The sequence below is a fragment of the Sparus aurata genome, chromosome 5 (genome assembly GCF_900880675.1).
Source record: "Sparus aurata chromosome 5, fSpaAur1.1, whole genome shotgun sequence".
In the NCBI taxonomy this organism is placed as follows: Eukaryota; Metazoa; Chordata; class Actinopteri; order Spariformes; family Sparidae; genus Sparus; species Sparus aurata.
In genome coordinates this window covers 19350991-19378020 of record NC_044191.1, presented here as the reverse complement: position 1 = coordinate 19378020, position 27030 = coordinate 19350991, and the positions used below count along the sequence as shown (strand labels likewise).

Genomic DNA, 27030 nt, shown 5'->3' with positions numbered 1-27030 from the left:
GCAGACAGATGTTACTGGTTTCATGGCACTGGAGCATGCACGAGAGAAACAAGAAAGTGAGAAGAAAAAACAGGAGAGAAGCACTGGGACTGAACTGGGTTGGTTGAGTTTCAGTACTGCATGCAAAACAGGAAGATTCAATCAATCATGTTGTCCCCCTATATATATATGAGCTTCATAAATCTGGTTTCACCTAATAAAGAAAACACCTAACAAACCACACACACTCCCAGTAAACACATCCTAAATATTGACTTTTGCTTCCTGACAGCTAGTAAAGAAAACACCACAGTGACATACAAACACTGTAGCTTGACAGACCTGACATCAATATTATTTTTCATCAATATTGTGTCCTAATCAATACTGTACTGCATTCTTATATTTATGACTGGAGAAACAAATATTCTTAATAGGGCTCAGATGCATTGAGGCTGACATATAATAAAACCTAAAAACATTTCATTAGCATTTTCCAGAAACTGACAGAACACAATATAAACACAACAGAAAGGAAAATTAAATCAAGAGAAGCGGACATGAGAAAATGTCAAAAGAATATACGGAAAAATATATATAAAGGAAAGGACATCATCTTTTAAGATGTCATGAAAATAATGTTGACGGGAGATAAACCACAAAAGAGGTAACCTGATCTCCATCTTGACTTCCGTCTGTAAAACAGCATAAGAAGAAAGAATCAGAAAACACAAACAGTCAAACACAATTTTGACTTACCATGCGAAATAACAAGACACACCCAAGTTTATTCATGCTGTTACAAATGCTTGGGCAATGTTAAAAGCAGTGCCGCCATTTACTTTTCAGATAGAGGGGGTCTATGTATAATTTATCCTGAAAATGACTCTTAATATTTCCCTTCTCCTTCCCCTTTAATGTCAGGCTTGCTTTCCAAGGAGATAATTAATGTTTTCTAATTCAGCAAATGGCTACTGCTGGAGCCTTGGAAAAGAGTAAGGGACTTGCATATGGCAGGTGATACATTACTCTTAAGGGAGTAAAAAATTATAGTATCAGCAGAAACCATTCGGTATAGCAAATACCCAAGGGACCTTTTGGTAAACGGGCTCATTTAAATTTGCTGAGTGAACATACCAAAAGAAAATACCAGCGCCTATCCTTTTATAAATGTACACATTGCACTGCAACCATGACAGACCAAAGGGTTTTGGCAACAGTGAGACATTGTGAGGACAAAAGGGTGGGGTTGAAAAGGAACGTTTTCGAGTAAACAAAGCCAATACTTTCTGATAATTAAAAGTTGAATAAAAAATGTATACATTTCAACATACAATAATGAAAATAAATTCAAATAACCCTTAATGTACAAAAAAATGCCAGTGGTTGTTTAAAGCATGAGGTGATAGTAAAATGAAAAAAAGAAGGAAAATCAGTGACTCAAAATGAATGAAAACTCAAAATGTGCAGATTGAAACAAAAGATGACTCTGACTCAAAATCCAATGGTGACTACCTGGCTCAAAGTCTTCTTGAGAGAAGGTGGACATGGTCATACTGGTGAGGTTGCGCCTGGTCTCCCTCTTCTCCCTCAGAATCTGCTGAAAGGTTCTCAGGCACTTCAACCTGCGTTCATCCATCTGACTTATCTCTGTGGGTTGCTCCGCTGCATCTCCTTCTGCTTTGCCCACTGGAGCCATAGAATCTGTGGTGGACGGCTGTGGCACCTCATTTTCTCTCTGCTCCTCTGGTGCTGCATGTTCATCAGCCAAGAGAGAAACTGAGAGGGATTCTGCAGGTGTGAATTGCGAAAGCTGGGCTACAACGGTTAGATCTGCAGGAACATCTGCAGGGCCTTCTGCAGGTTGTTCTGTAAGGCCATCGGTTGGAGGCAGTGCTGCAGTTAGACTGGAAATTGGGTTAGGGCAGATTGAAAGTTCTTCTGTGCATGGAGGGACCTTGTCCGAAGAAGTGGGATAGTGGCAGGTGTCTTTGGACTCCAATTTAAGGCTGTTGGTGGCTTCTTCAAGCATAGGTTCCACAGAGAAAATATCTAACTTGTCTAGAGTATTGTTTTTGCTCAATTCCCCTACAGCATTCCTATCATCTACCACATCACCTTTTGGTGTTTTGTCAGATGTTTGTTCAAATTGTGCCTCGTAACATAAAGGTTTTGAAGTTAACTCAGCTGCAGGCAGATCAGAAGGCATTGATATTTCAAAATCTGTTTCCTCTCCAGGATTCTGTGGTCCAGGTACTTCAAGTTTGCGCAATGCTCCCCGCAAGGCAGAGCTAAAATCAAGCACAGCTCGGCCTATGCGCTTGACAGTGAAACCACCAGCTTGGACGTCTGGATTGTCAGAGAGAGGGAGTCGGTTTTCTAAGCTTTGGTTACTGGCTTCAGTCTCTTGGATATATGGTTGATCAACATCAGCTACAGTGGTATATAAAGATGACTCATTCCATGTCACTGTTGATGACTCTTCGTAGGCTAAGTAATTTTCCTGATAACTGTCAACTTGACAGTCTGTCCTGTAGCTCAGGTCATTTGATTGCCTGTAATCAAATTCTCCATCATGCCTGTCAACTGAATGGTAACCAGAACTTTGAGGGTAGGAAAAATCTGCAGCACACTTATATCCTACAGTAGGGTTTTCAAGGTTGGTAGCTGTTGGAACATGAATACCAGATTTGGTCTGAGGCCTTCTCCTCCGTGACTGCCACTCGTCCCTGCTAGAAGTGCTGGCAGGTGAGTTGTAATGTTTCCCAGAACGAACAGAGAGATGTTCTGAACTTTCCGTGGAGCACTGCCCAGATGTACCATATCCTCCTGCACCTCCGTAATGATCCCAGCTACTAGCTCCCTCACAGCAAAGAGGGCTCTCACCTTCATGCTCACCTAGACTCCTGCCGCTAAGATAAGCAGTTTGCCGATGCCATGCAGATTCCCCAGTGGCACTGTGTGGTGGTCCAATGCTTGTCCAATGTTCCTCCCCATCATCAGCTCTTTGCTGCTTCCTGCCATGACTACATGATGGTCTCTCTAGATCTGACTCAGACTTAGAACTATGACCAGAAGACAAGGAGCTGGTGCTTGGACAGTCTTGGCCATCCTGCCTTTCAAGGTAGCCAAAGCTGAGTTTTCTTGCTATGGCGCCTTCTGGGATATCTGAGCTATGGTCAGAAGTATCCTCTTGTTCTTCCAGCTCCTGATGATCAACTGATTCAGCTATTGGGGACACAGTAGATTCCTCTGGCCTGGGTAACAGTAATTCTCCATGGATGCTATGGCGCTCATTGGGGACTTGGTGGAAAAAATTTGAACGAGACTTTGGCATTGCACTCCCCAAACTGCCATAAGCACTAGCAGGCCTTCGGCGGGGGGATTGTCCATCTTTGCACCCTACCCCTGACCAGGTCCCTGCATGTACCCCTGAACCAGACTTGTTGCTGGAACGAATGCCCTCAATCTCCAACAATACAGCATCGACACAGGATGATACTTCCTCAACTGACCCACGAACAGAGGTCAGGTAATCCCTGAGGTCAGAGATTTCCTCCTGGATCTTGTTGATCCCCCTCAGCTCTTTAAGAATGTGCTCAATGACAGCACTTGACTCCTCCTCTTTATCTTCATCCTCTTCCAGCAGTGTACCAGGGAGAGCTCTGTTGAAGTTGTAGTCAACGCAGTCCCCAGTGGAGTAGGGTCTCTTTGGCCGAATACAGGGTGAAGCAAAATCCCTACGAGCTTCTCCTGCAAATTTAGTACCATTCATGTCTGAGCCTATTGGACTGTAGTGCTGGAGTGGTCCCATCTGCTCAGGAGTTGCCCGAATTTCCCCCTCAAAGGAGATTCGTTTAATATTTGCTGGAGATCTGCGGCTTTTATGTTGCAAGGTGCAGGGTATTCTTATACATCCCTCTCTGTTCAGCTCCACCTCTCCTACACATGGTGGCCCAGGTGGTGCTCCATGTCCTTTTCCATTTGACACTTTTGGTGAATAGGCTTCAGCCCTGGGGCTAACCTTAGGATATACACTTCTGTGCTCCTTTCTGCCCTCCTGTGTTTCCCCCTCCTCCTCCTCAATACCTGCATAGTAGAGGTGGGAATCTGGGACATGATGATCTGCAGAACCTTGCAAGAGACGATGTATTTTACCCCGAATGACCAGTGCTACCCTGGGGTTTGGTGCCCTCTTTTTGGGAGAGTGGACTTTTGCCTTTGTGCCTCCTTTAGGGGCAACACCTGCTCCATGTTGTCCATTGAAGCGATTCCTGGAGAACATATTCTTAAGAGAGCAGTCGGTCCTCATCTAATTCCCCACACCATCAGTGGGAGTTACTATCAAATTGCCTTCGGTTTCATAGTTCATTAATCAAGCCTGATGAAAGCTTATTCAACTCAACCATGTAATGTCACTGGTCCATGACTAAAACAGGGAGACAAAGATAAAATACTTGTTACAGTGTGAAAGTGTTTACATCAAAGTCAATTGAAAACAGGGGAAAAGAAGAAGATATTTGAGGAATTACACTCAAACTTAATATAGATCAACGTTTTCGCAATCATCAAAGAAGCACTACTACTAATAGTACCTTTCCCCCTTCACTCTTTCACAAAAATATAGATCACAAGTGAGTACATGTTCTTTAACTCATTTCCTCTCCTTGCCCAGAAAGCAGAAGTTATATATATTATGTATACAATAACATGACATGAGCGTACAAATGGATATATGTTGTTGTCCAAACGTATCTTGCAGAGCTTGAAGTTTGTTTGAGTCTATGTTAAATTTATATCTTTAATGTCATTTTAATGTTTAATACTCTAGTGAACATTTAAATGAGGTCAACACCATACTGGAATTATAATATTATAGGGTTGCTGCTGATGCACTGACCATATCAGTACAGACTGACTACATCAGTTGAATGTGAAACGCAAAGGTCTCCTGCTGAACATCAAAAGTAAAATTTCTAGGCAGGATCTATTAACTCTGTGACTGCATATGAATAAACTAAATTCTGGATGTTTCTATTTGTTGCTTACTTACTGATACTTAATGACAGGAATATCCAGATACTGAGAGTGCCATGCATCTTGAGGTTCAACAGGAAATGCAGATCACGTCATAGTGACTCATGTTCCAGTTTATCAGAAGGCAAAGTATCTTTCAGGAGTTTCATTCAATCTAATAATGAAATGATGCTTTTGCTTGTAATTTAGAACTGTAAAGATTCTTGGATTCATATGGCGCATGCGGCTGCAGTGGATGAGATGCTCAACACCCTTTCCTTAAGTCATTCAATCACTACAACCAGACATCATGCATTTTCAAGTGCAATAACACGCAACACGTGTGCACACACAAACACGCAACACGTGTGCGCACACACACTCACACACACACACACAATTATTTTATGCCAGCACTACATAAGTCACACACTTATGGAAGTTAAATCATGTCATTAATCAAGAGCATAGATTTTCAGTTTGAGAGCATGATTTCATTCCTTTTCAGTGACACAGCTCCTTCGCGTGCTCATATTTTTTCTCCTCATGCTCACATTTTGTGCTCGCACTTAAATGTCTTCTGCTTTCTTTCAAAATGTCTGCTTGAATTCAAAAATCACATGTCTGTGCTCACATTTGTCCTTCTTGCACACAAAAATTTCGCTCGCATTCAAATGTGCCCTCTGCGCGCTCAGATCTAACTGCACACGCTCAGAACACACACCTGCTCACAGGTCAAGTTCTGCTCTCGGATCTCTCCTCTGCTCACGGATTTTTCTTGTGTATCAACACTGTCAACCAATAGAAGGCCGGCTACTGTTGACCAATCAGATTATCCCCACTTCTTTGCGGATGCGTTCGGTGTACTTCAAGGAGCGTTGCATACGGACGGGCACTGTTTCTACCGGGTTTATCTACTTCCGTCCTCCAGGCTGTTAAATGTGGTGGTTCCCTTTATTTTATGACGACTTTTGGAATAAAATATCAGTTAATCAATACAGGAGCGCCTGTGCTTTTCATTACAATAGCTACATCAACATAAAGTAGAACAATAGCGACTCTACTTTCGCCATATTAGCCAATAGCCAGCTACCCAGGCAGCGGGATATGTTATATAGTATAAATACTGAAGGGTTAGTATGTTTGTGATGATAGTACAGCAGTTAAGAACATCAATTAATGCTGCTTTTTGCATCATGGGACGCTGGTTCGCATCCCGGCCCGGCGTACAGAGTTGGGTGTAAATGTACGGTATATTACCAAATAATAGCCGCGTGTCAATTAACCGCAGGGTCCCCTTTAAACGCAGATGCAGCAACAAAATAAAAAGTATGACTTGAAATTCAAACTTTCCGTCGTAAAATATGCAGAGGAAAACTCCACAGTCAGACAGCAGAGATGAGGAGTTTGCAGCGAGTGCTAGTTGGATGAATCGTTTCCTCCGCAGCAACTTGCAGGAGGATGCCAGAGAATTCACAGAGAAACTGGCGCTGCCTGGGTAGCTGGCTATTGGCTAATATGGCGAAAGTAGAGCCGCTATTGTTCTACTTTATGTTGATGTATGTAGCTATTGTAATGAAAAGCACGGGCGCTCGTGTATTGATTAACTGATATTTTATTCCAAAAGTCGTCATAAAATAAAGGGAACCACCACATTTAACAGCCTGGAGGACGGAAGTAGATAAACCCGGTAGAAACAGTGCCCGTCCGTATGCAACGCTCCTTGAAGTACACCGAACGCATCCGCAAAGAAGCGGGGATAATCTGATTGGTCAACAGTAGCCGGCCTTCTATTGGTTGACAGTGTTGATACACAAGAAAAATCCGTGAGCAGAGGAGAGATCCGAGAGCAGAACTTGACCTGTGAGCAGGTGTGTGTTCTGAGCGCGTGCACTTAGATCTGAGCGCGCAGAGGTCACATTTGAATGCGAGCGAAATTTTTGTGTGCAAGAAGGACAAATGTGAGCACAGGCATGTGATTTTTGAATTCAAGCAGACATTTTGAAAGAAAGCAGAAGACATTTAAGTGCGAGCACAAAATGTGAGCATGAGGAGAAAAAATATGAGCACGCGAAGGAGCTGTGTCACTGAAAAGGAATGAAATCAAGCTCTCAAACTGAAAATCTATGCTCTTGATTAATGACATGATTTAACTTCCATACACACTGAACTGAACAGATTAACATCTATAGTCACATGAAGAAAACAAGAGAAGAGCGGATGGTTTGTGTCTAAAACAGCAAGAGAAATTTGGACCCCTTACACTCGCGCAATAGGCTAAATCATGCTCATTGATTTTTTTATCGATCGATTTCACACTCTCTTGAACCAGATGTGATCTAAAACCATTAGGCGCAACTGGGACAAAAAGCAATGTCAGGGTGAGAAGTACACTTGGTATTTGAGGTTTCAACCAAATTTAATAGGTTATTAAACCATGGTTTGAAACATTTATTTTCATTGAATAACATGACCATGGTGGTACTGGTGTATAGGGTTATTACTTGATAAGTCAATTGCAACATTATGTCAAACTGTCATTATGAGCGTCACACTCTCAAAAACCTGCAGACCAGTGGAAACAGATTTTGTCTTAAATGCTTTCAATTTAGTGATAAATACCTTGTGTAACTATTAATTTTGACATGGGTTAGGTGAATATGTACAACAGGATAGGGTTCCTATTGGCTTTAAATCCTGGTCCTGGTCCTGGTCCTGGTCCTGGTGGCCCCATGCTCAGCATGTTTTAGATGTTTCCCTGCTTCAACACATCTGATTCAATTGAATGTGTCATTATTAGGCTCATTAGAGTGTGATGACTGCTATATAATGAGAGGGAAATCCCAGTATCACAGCTCTCCAGTTAGTTACATGAACTGTAGTAATGGATTTAAAATGTCCTGTGAAATGTTTAGAACATTCTGTTTTTGACTCTAATGTTCCACCTTAATGAATATACTGTCAGTTGTATTCGGGGAGGACTGATGACGAATGACTAATAACTACAACTTAAATGGCTTCATGCAGACGACAGCTCTTCTTACACAAGGTAAGCTCAATATGAGACACTGCTCACATCACCTTATCCCCTCTGAATTATGTCCCTTTTCTATTTTTTCTCCTATTGCTGGTCAAAATGGTAACTTTGTCCTTCCTGAACTCATATTTTTACTGAATTTTAATGTGATCTTTCTGTGGTCATAGAGGAACTGTAACTCTGACCCTAGCTCTTTGTAGAATTGTATTCTTGATTACACAGACATGAAAATAACTCTGAACTAAACACCTTAAATGTAAAAGTAATGTTAATTAACAGACACTTGAAAACATTAACAATTTAGAATAAACAGAAATATCTGTTGGTTTTTATATGTTATTAATACAAAGAAGGCTGGATTTTCCCCCTTGTTATTTAATATTAAAGGCTGTAGCATGGTAGATATTTTATACTAGATACGTAAAACTAATACTTTGGGTGGTAAAAAGTTTATACTGTAGTTGAGCTTGGATATATCACATACAGTCTTAGTCAGTCCTTATCACCCTCTGCCTCTGCAGCCTACTTTGTCCTAATAAAGGTAAATTATAAAAAGTAAGTATTCTTTATTTCATTTAGGGAGATTGCAGAAGACTTTGGGAGCTGCATACTCAGTGATTAGAAAGCTAGTGAATAGGGGGTTGTGAATAGGGAAGTAGGATGGAAATTGTAATGCAGTCAAACCTAAATCAATCCCGCCTTGAGGGCAAACCAGCCACTACATTAAGGCAGATCTGTTCTGACTCAGCTTACATAAGTTACTGCACTGATAAAACTTTTACACTAAAGTACAGAGGCCACAGACAAGCACACACAAGGCTGTCACTTACTTATTCTGAAAGTATGAATAAATGAAAGGCCCTGACAATCTGTTTTCTAAATCTACATTCTTACAAAGAGGTATGAGTATGCTATATTTTGCCATAGTTAAAAACTAACTAATCATTTCCCTTAAAGCAAAACTCTCGCCAAAATGCAACCTAGGCTTTTTTTGTGAATGTACCCGAGTCAAACCTTTGTGTAAACGCATCATTAATATGGAACTAAGCTTTAGGAACGTTCCACCTTAACTCTCGTCCATGTTAACGTTGCATTCTGAGATCGATACTTCTTGGCTGCCTTGACGGCGGCTAGCGGAACAAGCAACTGCTAAGGTTTAAACTTTCTTTTTAGCAAACTCTGTGAACACAAACAATGTTCTCATTGCTCAAGTTCATTTGTAGAGACCCTGGTGATACTACAAGCAAAGTTTCATGTTGTGTCGAGCCTTCTTAGTGTTTTAAAAATAGCAATTTTAAATCTATCATAAAAGTGCCTGTAACACTCCCATTGAAAATGAGTTCAACCCGAAAACGAAAATACAGTAACTCTTAAAAGTTCCTCTTTCGTTGTAATTATGCTTTTACACAAAGGTTTGACCCGGGTACATTCACAAAAAAAGCCTAGGTTGCATTTTGGTGAGAGTTTCGCTTCAAGAAAAAGGCGGTGTCAGATATTTCACTGCACCAGTCAAACAAGAAGCAGACACACACAACAATGCAGTTGTGAGGTTGAATGAGTTCTTTTGGGTGCCCTTGGTTTAGGACATGAAAGTCTAATTAATTTTCTACATAAGCAATGTTATGTGACTGAAAATTGGCGCACTTCCAAGACTTGGATTGGCATGAAACTCTCTTGCTTGAGACTGTGTAAAAAAAATATATAAATAATCTGCTCCTTGGATACAAAGTCAAAAGTACAAGCATGTAGACATAAAAAAAACCATGAGTCTAGTAAGACTCCCCAAGGAGATTTTCTGTAAGGGACATTCATTGATCTTAAAGCAACATTATGTAACATTTTTACCTTAAAATAACAGCTTCAAAATCATGTTGATGGTAGTGTCTTGTAATATGGTGAATGGTGTCCCCGTCTCCCCCATCACTCGTGTCTGCACTGTGTAACTTCAGTGAGAGGGTAGGATCACAGTGCTACATACATGTTTACTCCAACATATACACATTTTGAACACATAACATTGTTATGATGAAATGAGTTTTGTTTGTAGTCACACCTATATAACGTCTGACAAATTGTTACAGACCTGGAATTTGTTTTTACGACAGCAGTGTTTCACTCAATCAATAGGGGCCGCCAAATTGCACAAACTGCCAATTTCTACACAATGTTGCTTTTAACAGACAACGTTTCAACATTTGTAAGTGACAAACCACTGGATAGTTTCAGTGAGATGTTGTGACATTACCGTCCATCTCAGTGACAAGAAAATGTGTTGTTTTAAGCAGAATCAGTGTTTCAACAACATCACATTGAATATGATCTTATTGGCGTCTTCTAGTCTCTTCTGCATAACAACTGAAGTTTATGGACATTTCAGTATTTGGAGCTGTTCATCACACGAGTTACATGGGGGAAAAAAACACAACATAAGTCACATAATACTGCAGTCATGCTGCTGAGTGTTTTTTATGTGGAGGGGCACTGAAATGGGAAAGCAAGAACACTTGTTTGTTGACGCCACTGTTAATCAAATCTGACCAAACCACACCCACACAGTTGTGCAAGAAGCAGCTCAGTGGAGTTTTATATGTAGTTTATTTGTGTCAACTTGAATTTTGTTTCAAGATTATTTGGTCGTTAAGAATGAATCTTTTACAGAAATATACAAAAGATGTGAAACCGTGTTCTCAAGAGTGTCACCTGACAAACTGTCAACAAGCTGCTCTAAGAACGGGCCAACGTATCTTCAAACTTTTCCTACAGCAGAGAAATGCGGTGTTGTTTTTCTTTACTGGCAGCATCACCACGACTGCTTCACACTGGTTGCTTTTTTTTGTTTCCTGGGAGCCTGGTGGAGAGCAGCTGGCTGATGGCAGGTTAGGAAGCCCCATCATTCCCATCCAGCCCCACTGATTAGTGAGCTGCGGGGAGGATCAGAGGAAGCTCTGGGCAGGTGCAAGCCTCTCTTAACCATGTCAAGACTATAAATATGATGCTTGTTGTGTTTCTTTGTGCATCCCATTCATGGTCAAAGCTCTCATTATCAAAACCCACAATTTACATATAATCACAGTACACATGATAGCTCCTTTATATTATGTAGTTTACTAATTTCTGTCTCCGCTCCTTGTTCTCCTTAAAATCATTCTTATTATTTGTGTCTTGCTGGCAACGCTCCCTTGCTTTCTTTCTCTGTCATTTCACATTGGACATGACCCAAGGGAGAAAAACTCATGCTCCAGCCAAAAGGGGGAGATTTTCTGAGTGTCTGCTTCAGTGCCAGCAAATGACAAGGATTACTTTAGAGATGTACTTCTTCCTCTCTGGTGATTAATGCTGCAGCTTGCATTCATATCACAGCAGAAGAAAAAAAAATAATTGAAGAATGGGTCGTCAACTTGTATACCACTTAGAAATGTCCATGTCTAACTCTGTGGAATGGCCACACCAAAACACTTCCTGTTTTCAATAAAACAATGTTATTATGCTTTCCTGAAGGATAAATAAGGGTGAAATACATCCAAATTGGTTGATTCACTGTTTTGTTTCCTGCAATGGCCAGCACCTCATATTTCACAGTAAATCTGAGGCATGACACAGCAGTGTTTCACATCTGAACATAAAACTACTTTCTCTGTTATCTTGTTGTGACTTCTAAGTGCATTCACAGTTTATGATTTGAAGCTTGTGGCAGTAAATTTGGGGTAATATGAAAATTAAATGAGGAGCAAAGTTTGGAACAATTCGTAGATCTGGCTTCCAAGTTTGTTGGACTTCTCCCTCCCCCCCTCTTGCTAGAATTGTAGAGAAACTTGCCTGGCTCTGGGACAATTTCCCATTTGAGGATTGAGCAGCAGCTCCACACAGCCAAAGTTACCATTTTGACTAGCTGCAGTTTTGTATTTGTATTTGTTTGGTATGCTGTCATTCTGTCATGTTACAGAGTTTGGTACATGGTTAGCAGAGAGGATCAAACTAAATATGACACCGATTTGAATGGGTTTAGTTAAGCACTATGTCCTTGCCACATATTTTGCTATAATCCAACAATTCTGTGCTTTCACTGGCGATGATACATGGAAACCCATAGCTGAATATTAGCTTGTGCAATCTGTTGTCCTAATACATAAGTGACTAATTAGGCAATTTGTCAGTGCCAAACAGTGCATACTTTTTTAATATGGTCCTTTGCCTGCTTGTATGTCAACCATCCACCATCATCATCATCACTTGTGAGATAAATAATAGTTTATGCAATGTACAAATTATCTTTTTCTTTTTCTTCTTCTTCTTTTTTTTAAACAAATGACCAATGCTGTTGTGATTCTGAAGAGGATAGCCCTTCATTTTGCTATGCCTGACTTCCGTAAGCGTGGATTAACCCACGTGCAACATCATCTATTCATATAAACATACACTTTGGTATTTTTTTACAAAGCTTAGGCGGGTAATGATCTACCTTCTGAAAAATCCAATCATAACACAGTTAAAAAACAAAATAAATCATATTCTCGATTAATCTCCTCGGACTCAAAGGCTTGAACAGGAGTTGATCTGTTCCATTTAGCCTAAACCTAATGAAAGCATAACATCATTTTGTGAAGTGAATCTTTTCTTCCATAATTTGTCTTTTACATTGTCAATGTCAAAACGATCCTTTGTCTGTCTCGCCTGTATTGACAGGTAACAGTCAAAATGGCTTATCAGCCAGACGAGAGCTGAATGAATTTATATTCTGAATGATGGGCGCTGCTATTGTTCTGCCAGGAATCTGACTGAGCTCATCAGTTTAGTGAAAGAGCTCTTGGTAAATGGCTTTCTTCTGGACTGGTCCAAAGGCCTTGTAAAAGCTCCCCCGCACGTTTTCCTTTTCAAAGGCTGTAAAGTTATTGATCAGCGTCTTTAATGCTCTCCTGTAACCAGGCAAACAGTCCTGCCCTCCTGCCAATGTCACATGCAGACTATCAATCAAAGAGCAGCATTAACAAACAACATGTGTCCCATGACACCATGCATGAAGTTACAAGTCGAAGAAACTGACCAAGTGACATGTACACCTAACAGTTAGAAGGATTGGTCCGGTTTTTCTATGACACACAAGCAGTTGAGTCAGTTGTAGTCGTAATGTAGGATAGATGCACAGAGGAGGTTTTACAATGGGACACACATAACGCCAATAAAGAAGGTTGCAAAAGAAAAAAATATCTATTAATAAATATTACAAGCACTACAGCCATGAAGTAAACAGCCACAAAGGGTGTGAGCTTGTCATAAAAACAGCATATACGTACACACAATCAACTATAAACATGACCTCTGACCATGATAGAATGACTATCTCTTCGAAACATGTCTGTAACTTTAGTATTTCATGTAAATCTACTTTTATAGTAAGATAATAGGAAGATCTAAGGTCAACACTGGTGTTGATTTTATGGTGCACCAACATTACCAATGGTACCATGTACTTAACATTCACAGGCACATTTTGAACTGTTTATGGTTTCAAAAATCATGATGACATGTTGATACACCTTGGAAATAGTGGTAGGACAAAGAAAGTCTTCACTTAAATTCTCCTAATTTGGTTTCTTTGTGTCTTTCAAAGGCATCTTGTGGCCTGCTGGTGTGCATGTTGATAGCTTAGCTCTTTTAGTGAATGAAGATTAGGTGCTGATAAATAAATACTTGGAGACAGATTTTTTGCAGTGTGATAGTTATGTCTCATAATATTGCAGCCATGAATTTCACGGGTGTGCAGTTGAGATCAAAATGAGGCCAAGTTCAAAGATGGGTGACGTCTAACCTCTGAGTACTCAGTACTAATGTAATAATGTAGTATTGACTATTAATAAGTCAAGTTAACACAAATACTTAATATTTTCAAATTCATATTAAAATGATTATCTTAGTTATCAATTCTCTGTGTCCACAAGTCACTTTTACTGAGTGGGGAAGAGATAATTAAATACATTGAGCCTTTGCTTAACGAAGTCTGCTATAAACAAGTGATTAATTGTTTATACACTGTTTATCAATGCTGAATAATCAGAGTCGCTGTGGATTTTCATCTTGAGCAAAAACAGATATATAAATGAAGAGTTTTTTTCTTTCTTTTTCTTATTCATTCATTTATTTATTTTTTATCTCTGGAGTACGAGATAAGAAACCAGTAGTATCTTTTCAAGACCTGAAAACATTTTTCTTTTTTAACCTTACCCTTCATGTTGAAAACGAGCTGCTTGATTATGTTTATTCTGTGACAAACATTGTCTGCATTGCAATTTACAAAGAATGCCATGATGAATAGCAAACCACTAGTCAATGTCAAGCAAACTTCACAACATTCAAACTACTACATGGCAAGATGCCACTGATTTAAGGACAGAGCTGCAAAATGAATCTTCTCTATGTTTTATTTCCCTTAATGGTTTCTGAATATTCAGAAAATTTGACTGCCATCTATATAAATCACAATCAGTTTTTACCGTTAGACAGAGAAAACTGGAAACTTCTACGAGCTTGTCTGGAGATGGATCAATAAAATATATAATATGAACCCGTTCACCTCTCCACAGGCATAAGAAACATACACAATGGACCTAGAAAAGTACATAACTGCAGCTGATTGGTTACACTTTTAAAAGGGGATCTGAGTGAGTCTCTATGCAAGAAGGAAAATACTTGCAGGCATCTTGAAAGTGTGAACGTGTGTGTAATGAGCATGCTATTCTGTCTAGGACAAAGAGTGGCTGACAGAAAATAAATACCACTATTAGGAGGGGGGGTTTGAATCCCGGAGAAAAGAATGACAGCTGGAAGAATAGCGGGCAGCTGGCTGAGAAAGAGAGATAGTTAGAAAGAGAAAGAGCCAAAAAGGAAAAGCACGATAACAGCTGTTTGAAAGAGCGACAAAACAGAGAGCGATGACAGGGGTAATTTTGGAGAATAAATAGATGAGAGGAAAATAATGTCCAGGCAATACTGTTTTTGAGTGGAACTGTTCATGATGTCATGTAAAAGATAAAGAAAAATGAAGGTGAAAGCAGGAAAAGTGCCGATCCTCAGGTCACAAATTCTTTCAGACCATGTTTATTGGTCTCACCTAACGTTCCACATTCCTCCATGGCCATCAATTCGCCAACTTTACACTAATGTATTTCAAAATATACAGATGCAACTGCGGTTTAAAACCTGATAAAATAAACTGTTTTGCAACAAGAGTCACGGGTCGGCTGCACTCGCTATTTGAACCAGTTACTTTTCTCTGCTTTCTTTCCCCTGGCCGACATTAAGCCAGCCCTCGTAACTGAGAGTCTGGCTGTGCATTCGACTAAGGCGGTGTAACCTATGGGCCAGCTACTGCCTCGACTGGATATTAGCTTTCCTCGGCTGGTACAATAAATACAGTTCCCCCGGCTAGCGCCATTGACATAATGATAAACTTTTCTTATTATCATTTTGTGATGTACTGACCACTCAGTTACCAGCGCCGGTTTATCATTGGCAAGGATATAACCTCTGCTGGCTTCTAAGCAGCGCTAATTCTGTCCTTTCTCCTGAACCATACTTGAGAAACTCCCACCTTTATTCACTGAGAAACTGTACATTTGCTGTCACATTGACTGCTAACCTTTTCCTCTGCTCCTTTCGCATTCACCATCACTCTCTGCTGCTCACTCTCTATCTCGCTCAGCTATGCACTCACTGAGCACACAAAGAATCTAAACTATTGTTATGACAAGAGGATGTTAATCAATCGCTGCATGCCACTGATTTTCATGTAACCTTTTACTGTCGGCTCAGCTTGCTTGGAATCTCGTCCAAGTTGATAACAAAGATGAACCAGGTGCTAGGTATCAGCCACAATGTAAAAAGAGAAAAGTAGTGAGTTCAGTCAACTGGGTCTGTGGAAAAACATCTACAAGAGTGCGATCAGGGCTAACCAATGGCATTAAAGCCAATGAAACAGCATTTCTAGTTGTTCATAGCTGCTTCATGGCATAGCAGGTTAACATGCAAGACGAAAACAAGAAAAGGGAAATGAAACTAAACGAAAAGCAGACCATGGTCTTTTGTCATGGTTAAAAGAAGATTGGTTAAAATGAGGACATCAGAGTTGTCATTAGGAAATGAGACACTAATGTACAGACGTGTCCAGTTTCAGAGCTGCCTTCTTTCCTGCCTCAACCATTAAGTAAACTTATTACATGATAGCATCTGAGGTACTACAAAAAACATCAACCACTTCCACCTTTGGTTCTGTGACACATAAATCATAAATCACAGACCCTGGTCAGGCAAACACAAACAAAGTTATTAGGCATTTGAACAAAGGACCAATGCTCTCCCTTGACTCAAGGAGGTTGTATATCGTCTTGCCAACAAACCAAGGGGAATGGTAGTGTTTTATCCACTGTCTGGTTAAGGTTTTTTAGCCAGAAAGGTGTGGTGTGCTATTACTCCAGATTAGGATCCAGTATAACACACATGTGCACCCACAGGACGGAGTCATGGCTAAGTGGGACTCTGGCCCTGCTGTCACCTTCATTAGACTAATTCTCTTGCTGTTCTAATTAATTTATCATCGCCACTCCAACTCCATCCAATTCCATCAGTCATTTCTCAAACACACAGCTCAGACCGAACACATGTGCGCTCTCTCTCTCTCTCTCTCTCTCTCTCTCTCTCTCACACACACACACACACACACATTCATAACAGTATATCATGTGTAGACAAACATAAGAGGCCCTCCTTTCCATTATTCTCACGCACACAATCACGCATGAACATGAGCCACCGCCCTGCTGGTGCCTCTACAAGGAAATCCAGTTTGCTATACAAGGTAAAGTGTTTGCACTTGAAGGCTCTCATGGGCTCTCAAGCAAAGCTGTGAAAGCAGCCAGGAGGAACGCCTTGGCAAGGTGTGTCACTGTCACTTAGCAGCCAACATGCAGAGAGGGAGGGACGGTTGTTGCGAAGCGGAAGGTGTAATCACTTTCCCGAGCAAATCCAATAAGCTGGGCCTGTTCCCTCTCCATCCTTTCCTCCCTGTTTCCTTGAGTGAGTTCCACGGGCCGCTGCTGGCTGGCCGCCACCGGTAACCCGATGCGAATGACAATGCGCGTCCTCCTGAGGCTAATTGATTGAGCTTTCTCTCAGCCATTTCAGAGATCCCAAACAATGATGCTGCTTGCTGTCCTTGGCATTCAGAAGAAAACCTACACTCTGAACAGAAAGCCTTTTCTTTTCACCTGGCTGTGATAAAGTGATGGTTTTGCAGAATGCTGCCTGCAGCTTCAGCTGCTGCTTAGTCAATGTTTCAAACCTGTTTCACATAGTGTTTTCTTTGTCTTTCTGTATTTCATTTTGGTTTTTGATTAAAACTGAAGTTGTTTTGATTTACAGCATCCTTTGATTGAAGCCAATCAGGCCTACACTAGCACTACATTTTACCAGTGTTTGTTTGTTCTAAGGGTTCAGTATAATTTAAAGTGCTTCTCGGATTGGTGATCCCACCTGGAAAACCTCTTTCTGAGGTCAAAAGTTTTGGGAGGTTACATCTGACACTCTTTGTAACTTCCTGTCAGTCTAAGAATCATAAGATTAGTGACTGGCCAAATTTGGGAATGTGAAAAAGAAGGCGGCATTTGATTTTCCTACATTTGAGTGCAAAAACATGAATACCTGTATGGTAAGACTGTTCGAGACCGTTATCCCCATTTGTATGACAGCAGGCTTTCTGCCATGCCTTCAAATATAGCTACTGAGAATCAGTATAAACAGTGCAGCTTCATTATATAAACTTTGTTCAAAGCATACTGAAATGGTGAGTGTTTACATTTTGCTTTGAAGGGGGAAGCAGCTTGACATTTGCTGTGTTTACATGGAGAATATTTCCTCATTGCAGCTGAAGATTTTGGGTCAACTTGAGATGTATAGGGTCTGGTATTCACACACAACGATGAATTCATCTGGAACATCTGTATGACATGAACAAAGAGTGATGTTACGTCACGCATTCCACTTTTGCCCTGTGTCTGACCAGCTGAAGATGGCTGTCTATCGTTGGCTATGTCAAGTTCTCTAAGTTAGGAGTTTGTATTAAACGTAAACTCTCCGCAGTACACTTTAGGCACTCGCATCTTTTGGTAAGTGGAGAAATATATGTCACTATGCGTTATATTATTTACATGGGACAGTTTCTATTTCGATCGGCTTATGAAAGAATTAAACTGCCCCTCAGCTACAGCTGGAAACTTAGCTCATCTACGGCCTGTTTATTCTGACTGAGGTGTTGAAGCATTTCATTCTGTTAAGGCTTTTAAACTGATCATATTCTGAATATTAGGCCCGTTTGTAAACACAGATTTTGTTATGTTGCTGCAAAACCAAAAGGAGGTCGATTGAGAGAACAAGTTTTTATTTAACATCATGACAGCCAGTAAACACTGACAGATGTGATGAGAGTTCCCATTTTGCTTGTATTTCAAGCTCGACACACAGAAGTTTGTATTTACTTGTGTATGATATCATTATCATTATGCTTTTCCAACACAGAAGAAGTAATGTGACAAGAATCTGCAAATAGCGTAGGCATGCCTTCATTAAAAACAGTTTCAAATTATTCAAAACGCAGGCTTGAGAGTGATTTTATGTGGCATTTGACATGGTTCTTAAAAGACAGTTAAAACACATCTTCGGTTTTCATTTAATAAAAACTCCACCTTCACGTCTATCTCTAAAGATTCAAAATCAGTTTAGAGCTGTTAACTTTGTCAAAATAAAGCGTGACCTCCCAAAGAGAAGATTTGTGCCACAGCCTTGCATCAAATGCAGGATCCTTCCCTGTATCTGATAGCACCGATCTATAATATTATATCATTTGTATTCATATGCTCATGAATAAATACATACAGGTCTCCTTGAGGAGCTGTGGATTTCATTACTTTGTAATTCCCATGTTTTTCATTAACTGTTTCACGTATAAGCAGACATGTGAAGTACTGAATGCTGCGTGGATACAGACGATACTACCTGTAATCTTTCCGTCAAACCACACCTCAGATGTAAAAGTAGTCCCATACTGCCATTTCTCATCAACTTCTGTCTCCCTCTTATTCTCGTTGCCTCTGTCCCTACAGGAAACAGAGCCGTCCCTCCGTCCCTCATCTCATTTAATGCTAAGGGCTCACTGTACGCACTGACCCTTGTTGTCTCTATTTCCTTGCTGTAGCTGCTTCAAGACATCCAACCCATTCATCACCTGTCATATCTGGAGAGGACTAGATATTCTCCCACTGAAAACACACTTCCTTTTATTTCTGTCCTTAAGAGGACTTTCCACTGGCTCACCCACAGACATCACTTTTATCAGCAGTTCTTGTACACGTTTTGCACAAAGCCCCTCCCTTTCATTAACTTCTAGCAGCATCGTAGCTACAGCTCACTATGTTCGCATTATTTCTTCTGATTTTCCCCGGCCATCACTCTCTTTGTCATTTTAGAGCCTGCTGCCCCCTCTCACCCCACAGTGCCTACCATTGATTCAGTCGTTAAAGGGTAACTCCACCAAGTGTGTTTACAGCTCTTGGGAAGTACTACTGTATATGTGAAAAAAAGGTTGTTAAAAGCCTTTTGTAGTTTCACAGGAACCTACATGTAGTCTGATAAAACCCTCCAGTGCAAATCTGTCTTCATTCCCAAAGTTTTGGTTTCTCACAAGTTTCAATGAAAATGAACTCCAAAGGGCGAGGCGCTCACAGGATGCAGATTTTGTAAACCAGTTTCTACTCGTTTGCATGTTTAAATGTCAATGTGTCCACTCCTTAAATGCCCGTGCAAGGTAAACCCACCTCCGCAACCCTCGGCCTGCCCCACAGTTCAACCTCATGTTGCTTGATTGACAGCATCCAAATCACTGCGGTCTTTCACCAGGCCGGCAGCTCCTCTTGCACAGCCACAAACAATTAGTGAGGTCAGAATTGGTGTGCGAGCTGGAGATAATTTTCATCATCCGTCAGTCAGAGGAGTACATGTGAAGAGGTCGAGACCCAGAGGATTTTTGCAGGCAGACAGAAATGTCAAACGTCAAGGAAATATTGTACACAATCTATAAATCTGCAATCTGGTCTCAAACTTGACGGTGAGTTTATGAGTTCATGAGTTTAAAAGCATAGCCTAAACCCTGACATTTCCATACTCATTTAATTGGCTGCTGGCTGACTGATACAGAACAGTAGTGATTCAGTCTATTCTGACTCCCTGAAGATCCTTCTGGAAAAAAAACATCTGGCATGTATGAAATTATGTACCAACACTGATCAGACAAGAAAAAAAAAAAGCTCCACCTACAGAAACTTAAAGCAACATCATGAAATCAAGTAGATATCTTAGTCTACATCAATAATCCATCCATCCATCTATTATCTATAACCACTAATGGTCTGAAGGGTTGCAGGGAGCTGGAACTGATCCTAGCTGGCATTGGGCGAAAGGCAGGATACACTCTGGACAAGGTCTCCAGTTTACCTCAGAAATCCAGTAAAAAAAAAATTAAACTGTGTTTTTGTTAATACACATTTTTGTTTGGAGAACTAAATAAAGATCTGCTGCCAAAACACAGTTCATGGCCACTCATTTGTCTATCGTGTGTTATCCGTATTCCATTCAGTCTGATCTGCTCACATTAAGTTGATAAAACAGTTAAAACACATTTAAGAATTGTGGAATGTGTCACACTGTAGGCAACAGAGCACAGAAGCTTCCTCCCTGCATGTCTCCCCACTCTCTGTCATTTCGATGATTCCCTACACCATCCCCAGACCTACATCAGTGCTTGTCTACATCCCTCTGCCCACATCTGGGAGCTGGCATTTGTACTCAACCCTTCAGTCACAAGCTCACTATTTTTGATCTGTAGACGCCAGCTCCCAGTGACTCTTTACAAAAGGAAGCATTAAACACAAAGATGATGAACTTTGCCACCTTTCCTTTAACGCTGTATTTTACTTTTACCTACTTTTAATTGATGACAGACCCCCTAAAGGCTCGTTAGCATCGCACATAAAAATGCAATTACCACAAAGATTAAAAAATTCTGATTAAACACTTTGAAATTATAAATATAATCACCCATATTACATAAACCACTCCTCCAGTGTTATTACACAACCTCTCGGAGGTTCTGACCTGCAGTTTGAGAACGAATGTAATGATGCAAGGATTTGCTACTTAATTATTACTGATTGGAGCTGTGGCGTGGAGCTTCTGGAGACGCCCAGGAGCTCCAACACCTCCACACACTCACACCCTCCGCACACCACGAGTGGGGATCACGACTGGTGTACCCACACAGTGAGCTGTTTTGGAGAGGCTGCACTGGGCTGGAGGATAAAGTACGTTTTTATTTTGGTTTGTTTTTTTTCATATGACAGGGAAGATTGGCAGGGGTAGGGAACAAGAGGCAGAGATATTGTATGGTATGCACAAAAATGCTCACTCAGCACATGGAATAAAAAATGAAAGCTCAAGGGGAAGAGGGAGAGAAAAGTGCACAATTACTCTGATATTGTATCAGTAGCTGTCTAAAAATAGAACTTCTGACATGATGGTGCGATATGGGAAAAGAGAGGAAATGTGTTTTCTTTTTTCAGCACTCACTCCGACACCTTAGATCACACAGACACGTCAGATCTTACACCATAAAGATAAGAGGTTCATCACGGGGTCCCCTCAGATCCCGAGGGGCTAATAAGCACATTAGAGCTCCTTAATAAATTCCCTGATTTATTACATATACGTGATCTCTTTATCAACTCCAACCCCTAGAGAATTCCTCAAACGTCTTCATCTTTTTACAGCGCACTTAAAACAGTGTTATCTGTCATCTTATCAATATCTTTATTTTGATTGCTCAAGTGAAAACAGAAAACCTACCTCACAGAGCAAAGAGGCTGAGCCAAGGTGGGTAGAACAACAAGTTTGACAGCACAATCCAACAGACAATCCCCAAAGAGCGCACGGAGATCGATTGCACCTCTTTACGTCATTTTTTTTTAAAGATATGCAAGACAAAAAAGCTTTGAAGTGACGAGGAAAACCAATTAATTCACCGAGCTCTACAGTAAATCAGAAGATATCAGCCGTTCAGATGTGAATCAAAAAAAGAATGACATTTGCCAGGTTCTTCTTTTCTTTTCTCATGACCGGCGTGTCAATCAAAGCGCTCTCTGTCACTTTCCCTGTATTTTCCTGTACTCCCCTCTGTCTTGATCACAGCGCTCACTGAGTCGCATCCCAGCGGTCTATTCCACTTCCCCTCTCTGCCTTCACTCGCCACAGTCTCCTGCTCCTCCTCTTCTCTCTCCCTCTCCTTCACTCCATCACTCTTTCCTCCTGCCTCTCTCTATTTCACATCCTCACATCTCCTGATTGATCTTAATTCCTTCCAGGGTTTTCCTTCTGCCCACCTCCTTCCCAGTAGCTCTACTGATCGCAGCTTGTTGCGCGGCACGGACGCTCCACTCCTCGTGCGCTCACTCTTCCCTTCTCTACCCCCTCTCTCTCTTCCTCACCCACCTCTGCCGCTCGCTTTCTCACATAATTTCACTTTTCACACACTCCGGTACTCCCGACAGCTGCACATTCGCTACTCAGCTACAGTGCAGTCTGCACATGCCCTCAGTACATAAGATATTTTTAGGGCTATTAAAGTACAGTTTTTACTGCTTTAACCTAATATTCTTATCGACCAGTTTCAAATGCAGCCTGTCTGGTGGTAGATGTACGTATTCCATCTTTTTTCAATTAATCAACATATCATTTAATTAGCCAAATTAACTGAAAAGTGGTCAGCACAATTTTGAAGAGGTGACATCTTGAAATTGCTTTTTATGACAAAGCAAAGGTCCAAAAATCTAAGATATTCAAATTATGACACAAGGAAGCAGCAAATTGTCGTTTTTGAGGGTATGACATTTTGTAAAAAGAAAAATGACTTAAAAATGAGCAGTTATCAAAATGATCAATTCTTTTCTGAATGGTTGACTAATGTATTGATAGTAGTACATTCCCAGGCAGCCATTCATTTTCATTTATTCCTTTGCAGTATGAAAATCAAATTGCAGTCCTGATGATTATATGCGTGTTCATTAATGCAGCGCTGTTATCATAATGTTTGTTTTGTTTCTTTAATTGTTGCACTTTATGCTGAAAAAAACACAGCTTGCCCTTTGGGGGTGAATCAAGCTGAACTTAAAATTGATTATTGAAACGTGCGTTGGTTTTGTGAACAGTTTTTACTTTTCCAGCTGTGCTAGAAGTATGACTCTGCAACTGATGATTAGTTTCATTAGCATTCATTCTATGTTTTCTATTCATATATGAATATATATATATATATATATATATATATATATATATATGTGTATATTTATGTATGTATATATACATATTAACAGGGAAATAAACAAAACCCTACGTTAGAGAGGCTGGAACTAAAAAATGATTGGTGGATATATTCTGAAAATAGTTGGCTATAAGCTTTCCATTGATTGACTACTCCTTTAATTTACTAATTGTTTGAAGTAGCCAGAACATCTAAAACCTAATAGTCCGCTGGCAAAAATGTTAAGTATAAATAAAAACTAATGGCTGCCTGGAGTAGAAGACAGAAGCAGACCCACATTTTTTTGATGAACAGTCCGTCCCTAAGTTTGTGCAGTAATTGGGCTAAAACATGCAAAAAACAATATGGTCCCCTGGAAAGCAGAGCACTCTGCATTTGAAACATACATCTATACACAATGTTAAGTATTTATAGAAAAGAGACTAAACCAATTACTTGCTATGGTTCCTAACAGCTCTATTTATAAGCTTTAAATGAATGTCTGTGGAGGTGACATGATATAAATATACTATATCACACTTTCAGTATCTCTCAAATGAAATGCCCGCGAGTGCTCATCTGTACAGTCTGCTAAATAACAAAGTACTTCCTGTCACAATTATGATTATGTATTCTACTGTCTATATGCTGTGGACACGTCCGAGGCATGAAGGCTTGCTTTTTGTTTTGGCTGAGATGCAGGCACAAAATGCTTTGGAGCAATTGGATTGGGACTTGACTTATGGCTCATTAAAAAGCTATTAGTACAATAGAACATCAAAACCAAGGCCAGTGGCTACCCAGCCTACGGCCCATGACGAGGCCACCGGCCGAAACTCATTGTTCTCATAACTAATCTGATGCTGCTGTTATGAGACATGGAAAAGCATGATTGAGCAACATCCAGCATAAATCACATTTAAATACTACAAGCCATAACTGATCCATGTGAACATTGACTACCGTACATCACACACCATTCCACAGATGAAATGAAGGGCCATCATGCCATAAAGTGATCACAGATGTGACCAAAAGACACAGTATCAGTGAAGAAGATAATTAGAACATGTTCTTATGTAATGACAAAAAAAACATATTGTGCAGAGGATGGGTGATCAAACTGTGCTGGAAAAGTGGGGAAAAGGATTATTGAGGGAGAGGCAATACCACCTTTGGTTTGTCAGTCATCCACGACGGAGGCAAGGCCCTCATAACTTGTGGAAACAGATTCTACACTCTATTCATTCTCTGACAGGCTTTTGCTGTGAGTGCTGGAATGTTTGTGTGTGAAATGTTTTTTGCATAATGTTCAGGGCTTTGAAGAATTAAACATGTGCTCAGCCAGAGCACACAGGAGCACACAGGTTTACCTGCCAGCAGGCGTTTAAGCTTAAGCAGGTTTGTTAGAAAATATGTATAAAGAAGTTTTCTGTTCAGTGATTCTTCCTGTCCTTTCAAGGAAGTTTAGTTTCAAAAAGTTGGATTAAAAAAAAAAAAAAAAAGCATCACCTCACTCTCCCAGCATGATCCTCCTCCTACAAAACAGAAGGTATCTTGTTGCATAATAGTCACTTTATGTATCGGGTCATGGTGGTTATAAACGTTTTGATTGGTTAGGATTTTCTCCCTAGCATCACTGACTCTTTTTATATGCACACAGGAAACAAGGCCATGGGGATCACGTTTTTATGAATTTCATACATGCAGTCTTATTTTAGAAACAACATCGACATTATTGTTAAAAAACACAGATACAAATTGATCGTGAATTATGGAGCTGCAGAGAATTTCAATGACAGTGCAGTCTGATGACAGTCTCTGTATTGAGACAGAACGCCAGTCATGGTGCGTTCAAATGCACCTCCTAAACTCAGTAATCTCTACTCAAATGGCCAAGAAGGTCGTTTAAAATGTTAGTTGTTCTTTCACTACAATACTTTTAATGATTAGATGTTACAATAATAATAATACATTTTAAATCATTTCTACAAAGATTTTTTAAAATTCTATTTGAATTCTTGAAGATGCAACATTAATTAATTGAAAATTAAATGTTATTTTGCTATCGCTAATTGTTTCAGACTCCTGACCCTTAATTTAAAATGAGATGCAGAAGTTAGAAGAATTTAGAACCCCTGTTCTGGACTGATAATACTACTTAGGTTGTACAAATGTTCATGTTTCACAAAGTAAACCGAAAAGGTCAAAACAACAAACAGACAGTTGTTTTTGTTCCGAGGAAGACAAAGCTCTGCTGTGCTGAACAGCTCAGACAACTAGTTAGATATCCAGAACTGCTCGACTGACAGGAAATGGAACGTTCTTGATTAAATTATTGGTTGATTAACATGCAATCCAATCATTTCTGCCCTGTTGCTCATGAACATGGTCATAAGGGAACACTTCCAAATATGTAAAAAAAATAATAATTAAAAAGTAAACATTTTGTAGACAATACAAGATTATAGTAGTAACAAGATCATTGCGACAGTGCAAAACACAAGGGATTAAATGTTTCCCTCTTCAATTCCCAGGTCTTTCATTAATCTTTCCAACAGACATAATCAAGAACAGCTATCAGAACTACAGCTTCTGTATAAAAAGCTGTTAAATCCCTCTGAGTACAGTCATCTCATGCACAAAACTGGTTGTTAGCGGGAGAGGAACCCTTTCATCCCTCCGCTGCACTGTCCGTGAAACACAAAATTTAACGGCCACTTTCATATACTGAATGCACAAATGACCTTCTCGAATAGGATACAGACTGATGGTTACCTGCTTCAGGGGCTTGCACGGCAGACAAATAAATCTGACATCCTGCTGTTGACCAGAATAATTTCATCCACTGGGGAATTTATCATGTGGTATATGTAATAAGAACACAGGTGAAAGGATTGTTTAGATTTGAGAGATATTTATTTTTCCTCAGACACTTGTCTCTTATCTACCACATCCAGATGAACAATTTAACATTTATATGCTGTCTTTCTTTCCCCCTCTGCTGGTTGATTTCTATTATTTTTAAAGACTGAGACTGAGCCACCTGACGGAGGAAGCTGCATAACATATATGAAGGGCGTATGTGTAAAGGTGTGTGGATGTGTGTTTCTTCACCTCCCGTATCTAAAGCCAGGGTCTGTCACTGTGGTAAACACAGGGCTGACAGTCGGCTCAGGGGAGGCCAAACATCTGATTTAACACTGGTACCCTGGAGGGCATAAATGAGGACCCTGCAATCCCTGTAAGACACACAAACACCTGCACACACACACACACACACTCTCACACACACACACACGCCGCCCACAGGCCTGATTTCCATGGTGACTTTCCGCCAATGTCACGCTGCTAACGACGCCGCCCCTCGGTCATTAGCATGCTGAATGGAAGTCATCACTAAAAGATACAACACAATACTCCCCTTGGTCTGTATTTTAATCCATTTATCCTTTCTTCTTCTCTTCATTCCATTTCTGTTTTTCTTTAATGTCTCTTTCTTCCTGCTGCTGTCCCCTCACTGTAGCACTCAGTACTGAATAGAACCATCAAAGCGGGACACCTGTAAAACTGTGTTTGCCCTAAAATGAATTGAAACCAAATTAGC

General features: G+C 40.3%; 2 protein-coding genes across 2 annotated transcripts in view; both read right to left on the bottom strand.

The window, feature by feature from the left end:
* The window catches only part of LOC115581967 (protein unc-13 homolog B-like), a 171993-nt gene that overhangs the window by 65287 nt on the left and 79676 nt on the right, over positions 1 to 27030 (bottom strand). The window lies entirely within an intron of this gene.
* On the bottom strand, positions 21 to 22609 carry LOC115581966 (uncharacterized). The gene is made up of 3 exons (XM_030417579.1): positions 21974 to 22609; positions 1495 to 4408; positions 21 to 674 (listed from the first exon to the last, which is right to left on the bottom strand). Exons 2-3 carry the CDS (start codon positions 4289 to 4291, stop codon positions 607 to 609), a joined length of 2865 nt encoding a protein of 954 aa, XP_030273439.1. The 5' UTR covers positions 4292 to 4408; positions 21974 to 22609; the 3' UTR covers positions 21 to 606.

Coding starts and splice junctions, on each gene's coding strand:
- LOC115581966 (XM_030417579.1), bottom strand. CDS start 4,291: ATGAGGACCGACTGCTCTCTTAAGAATATGTTCTCCAGGAATCGCTTC. Junction 675..1,494: donor TCAAGAAGACTTTGAGCCAG/GTAGTCACCATT, acceptor GCTGTTTTACAG/ACGGAAGTCAAGATGGAGAT.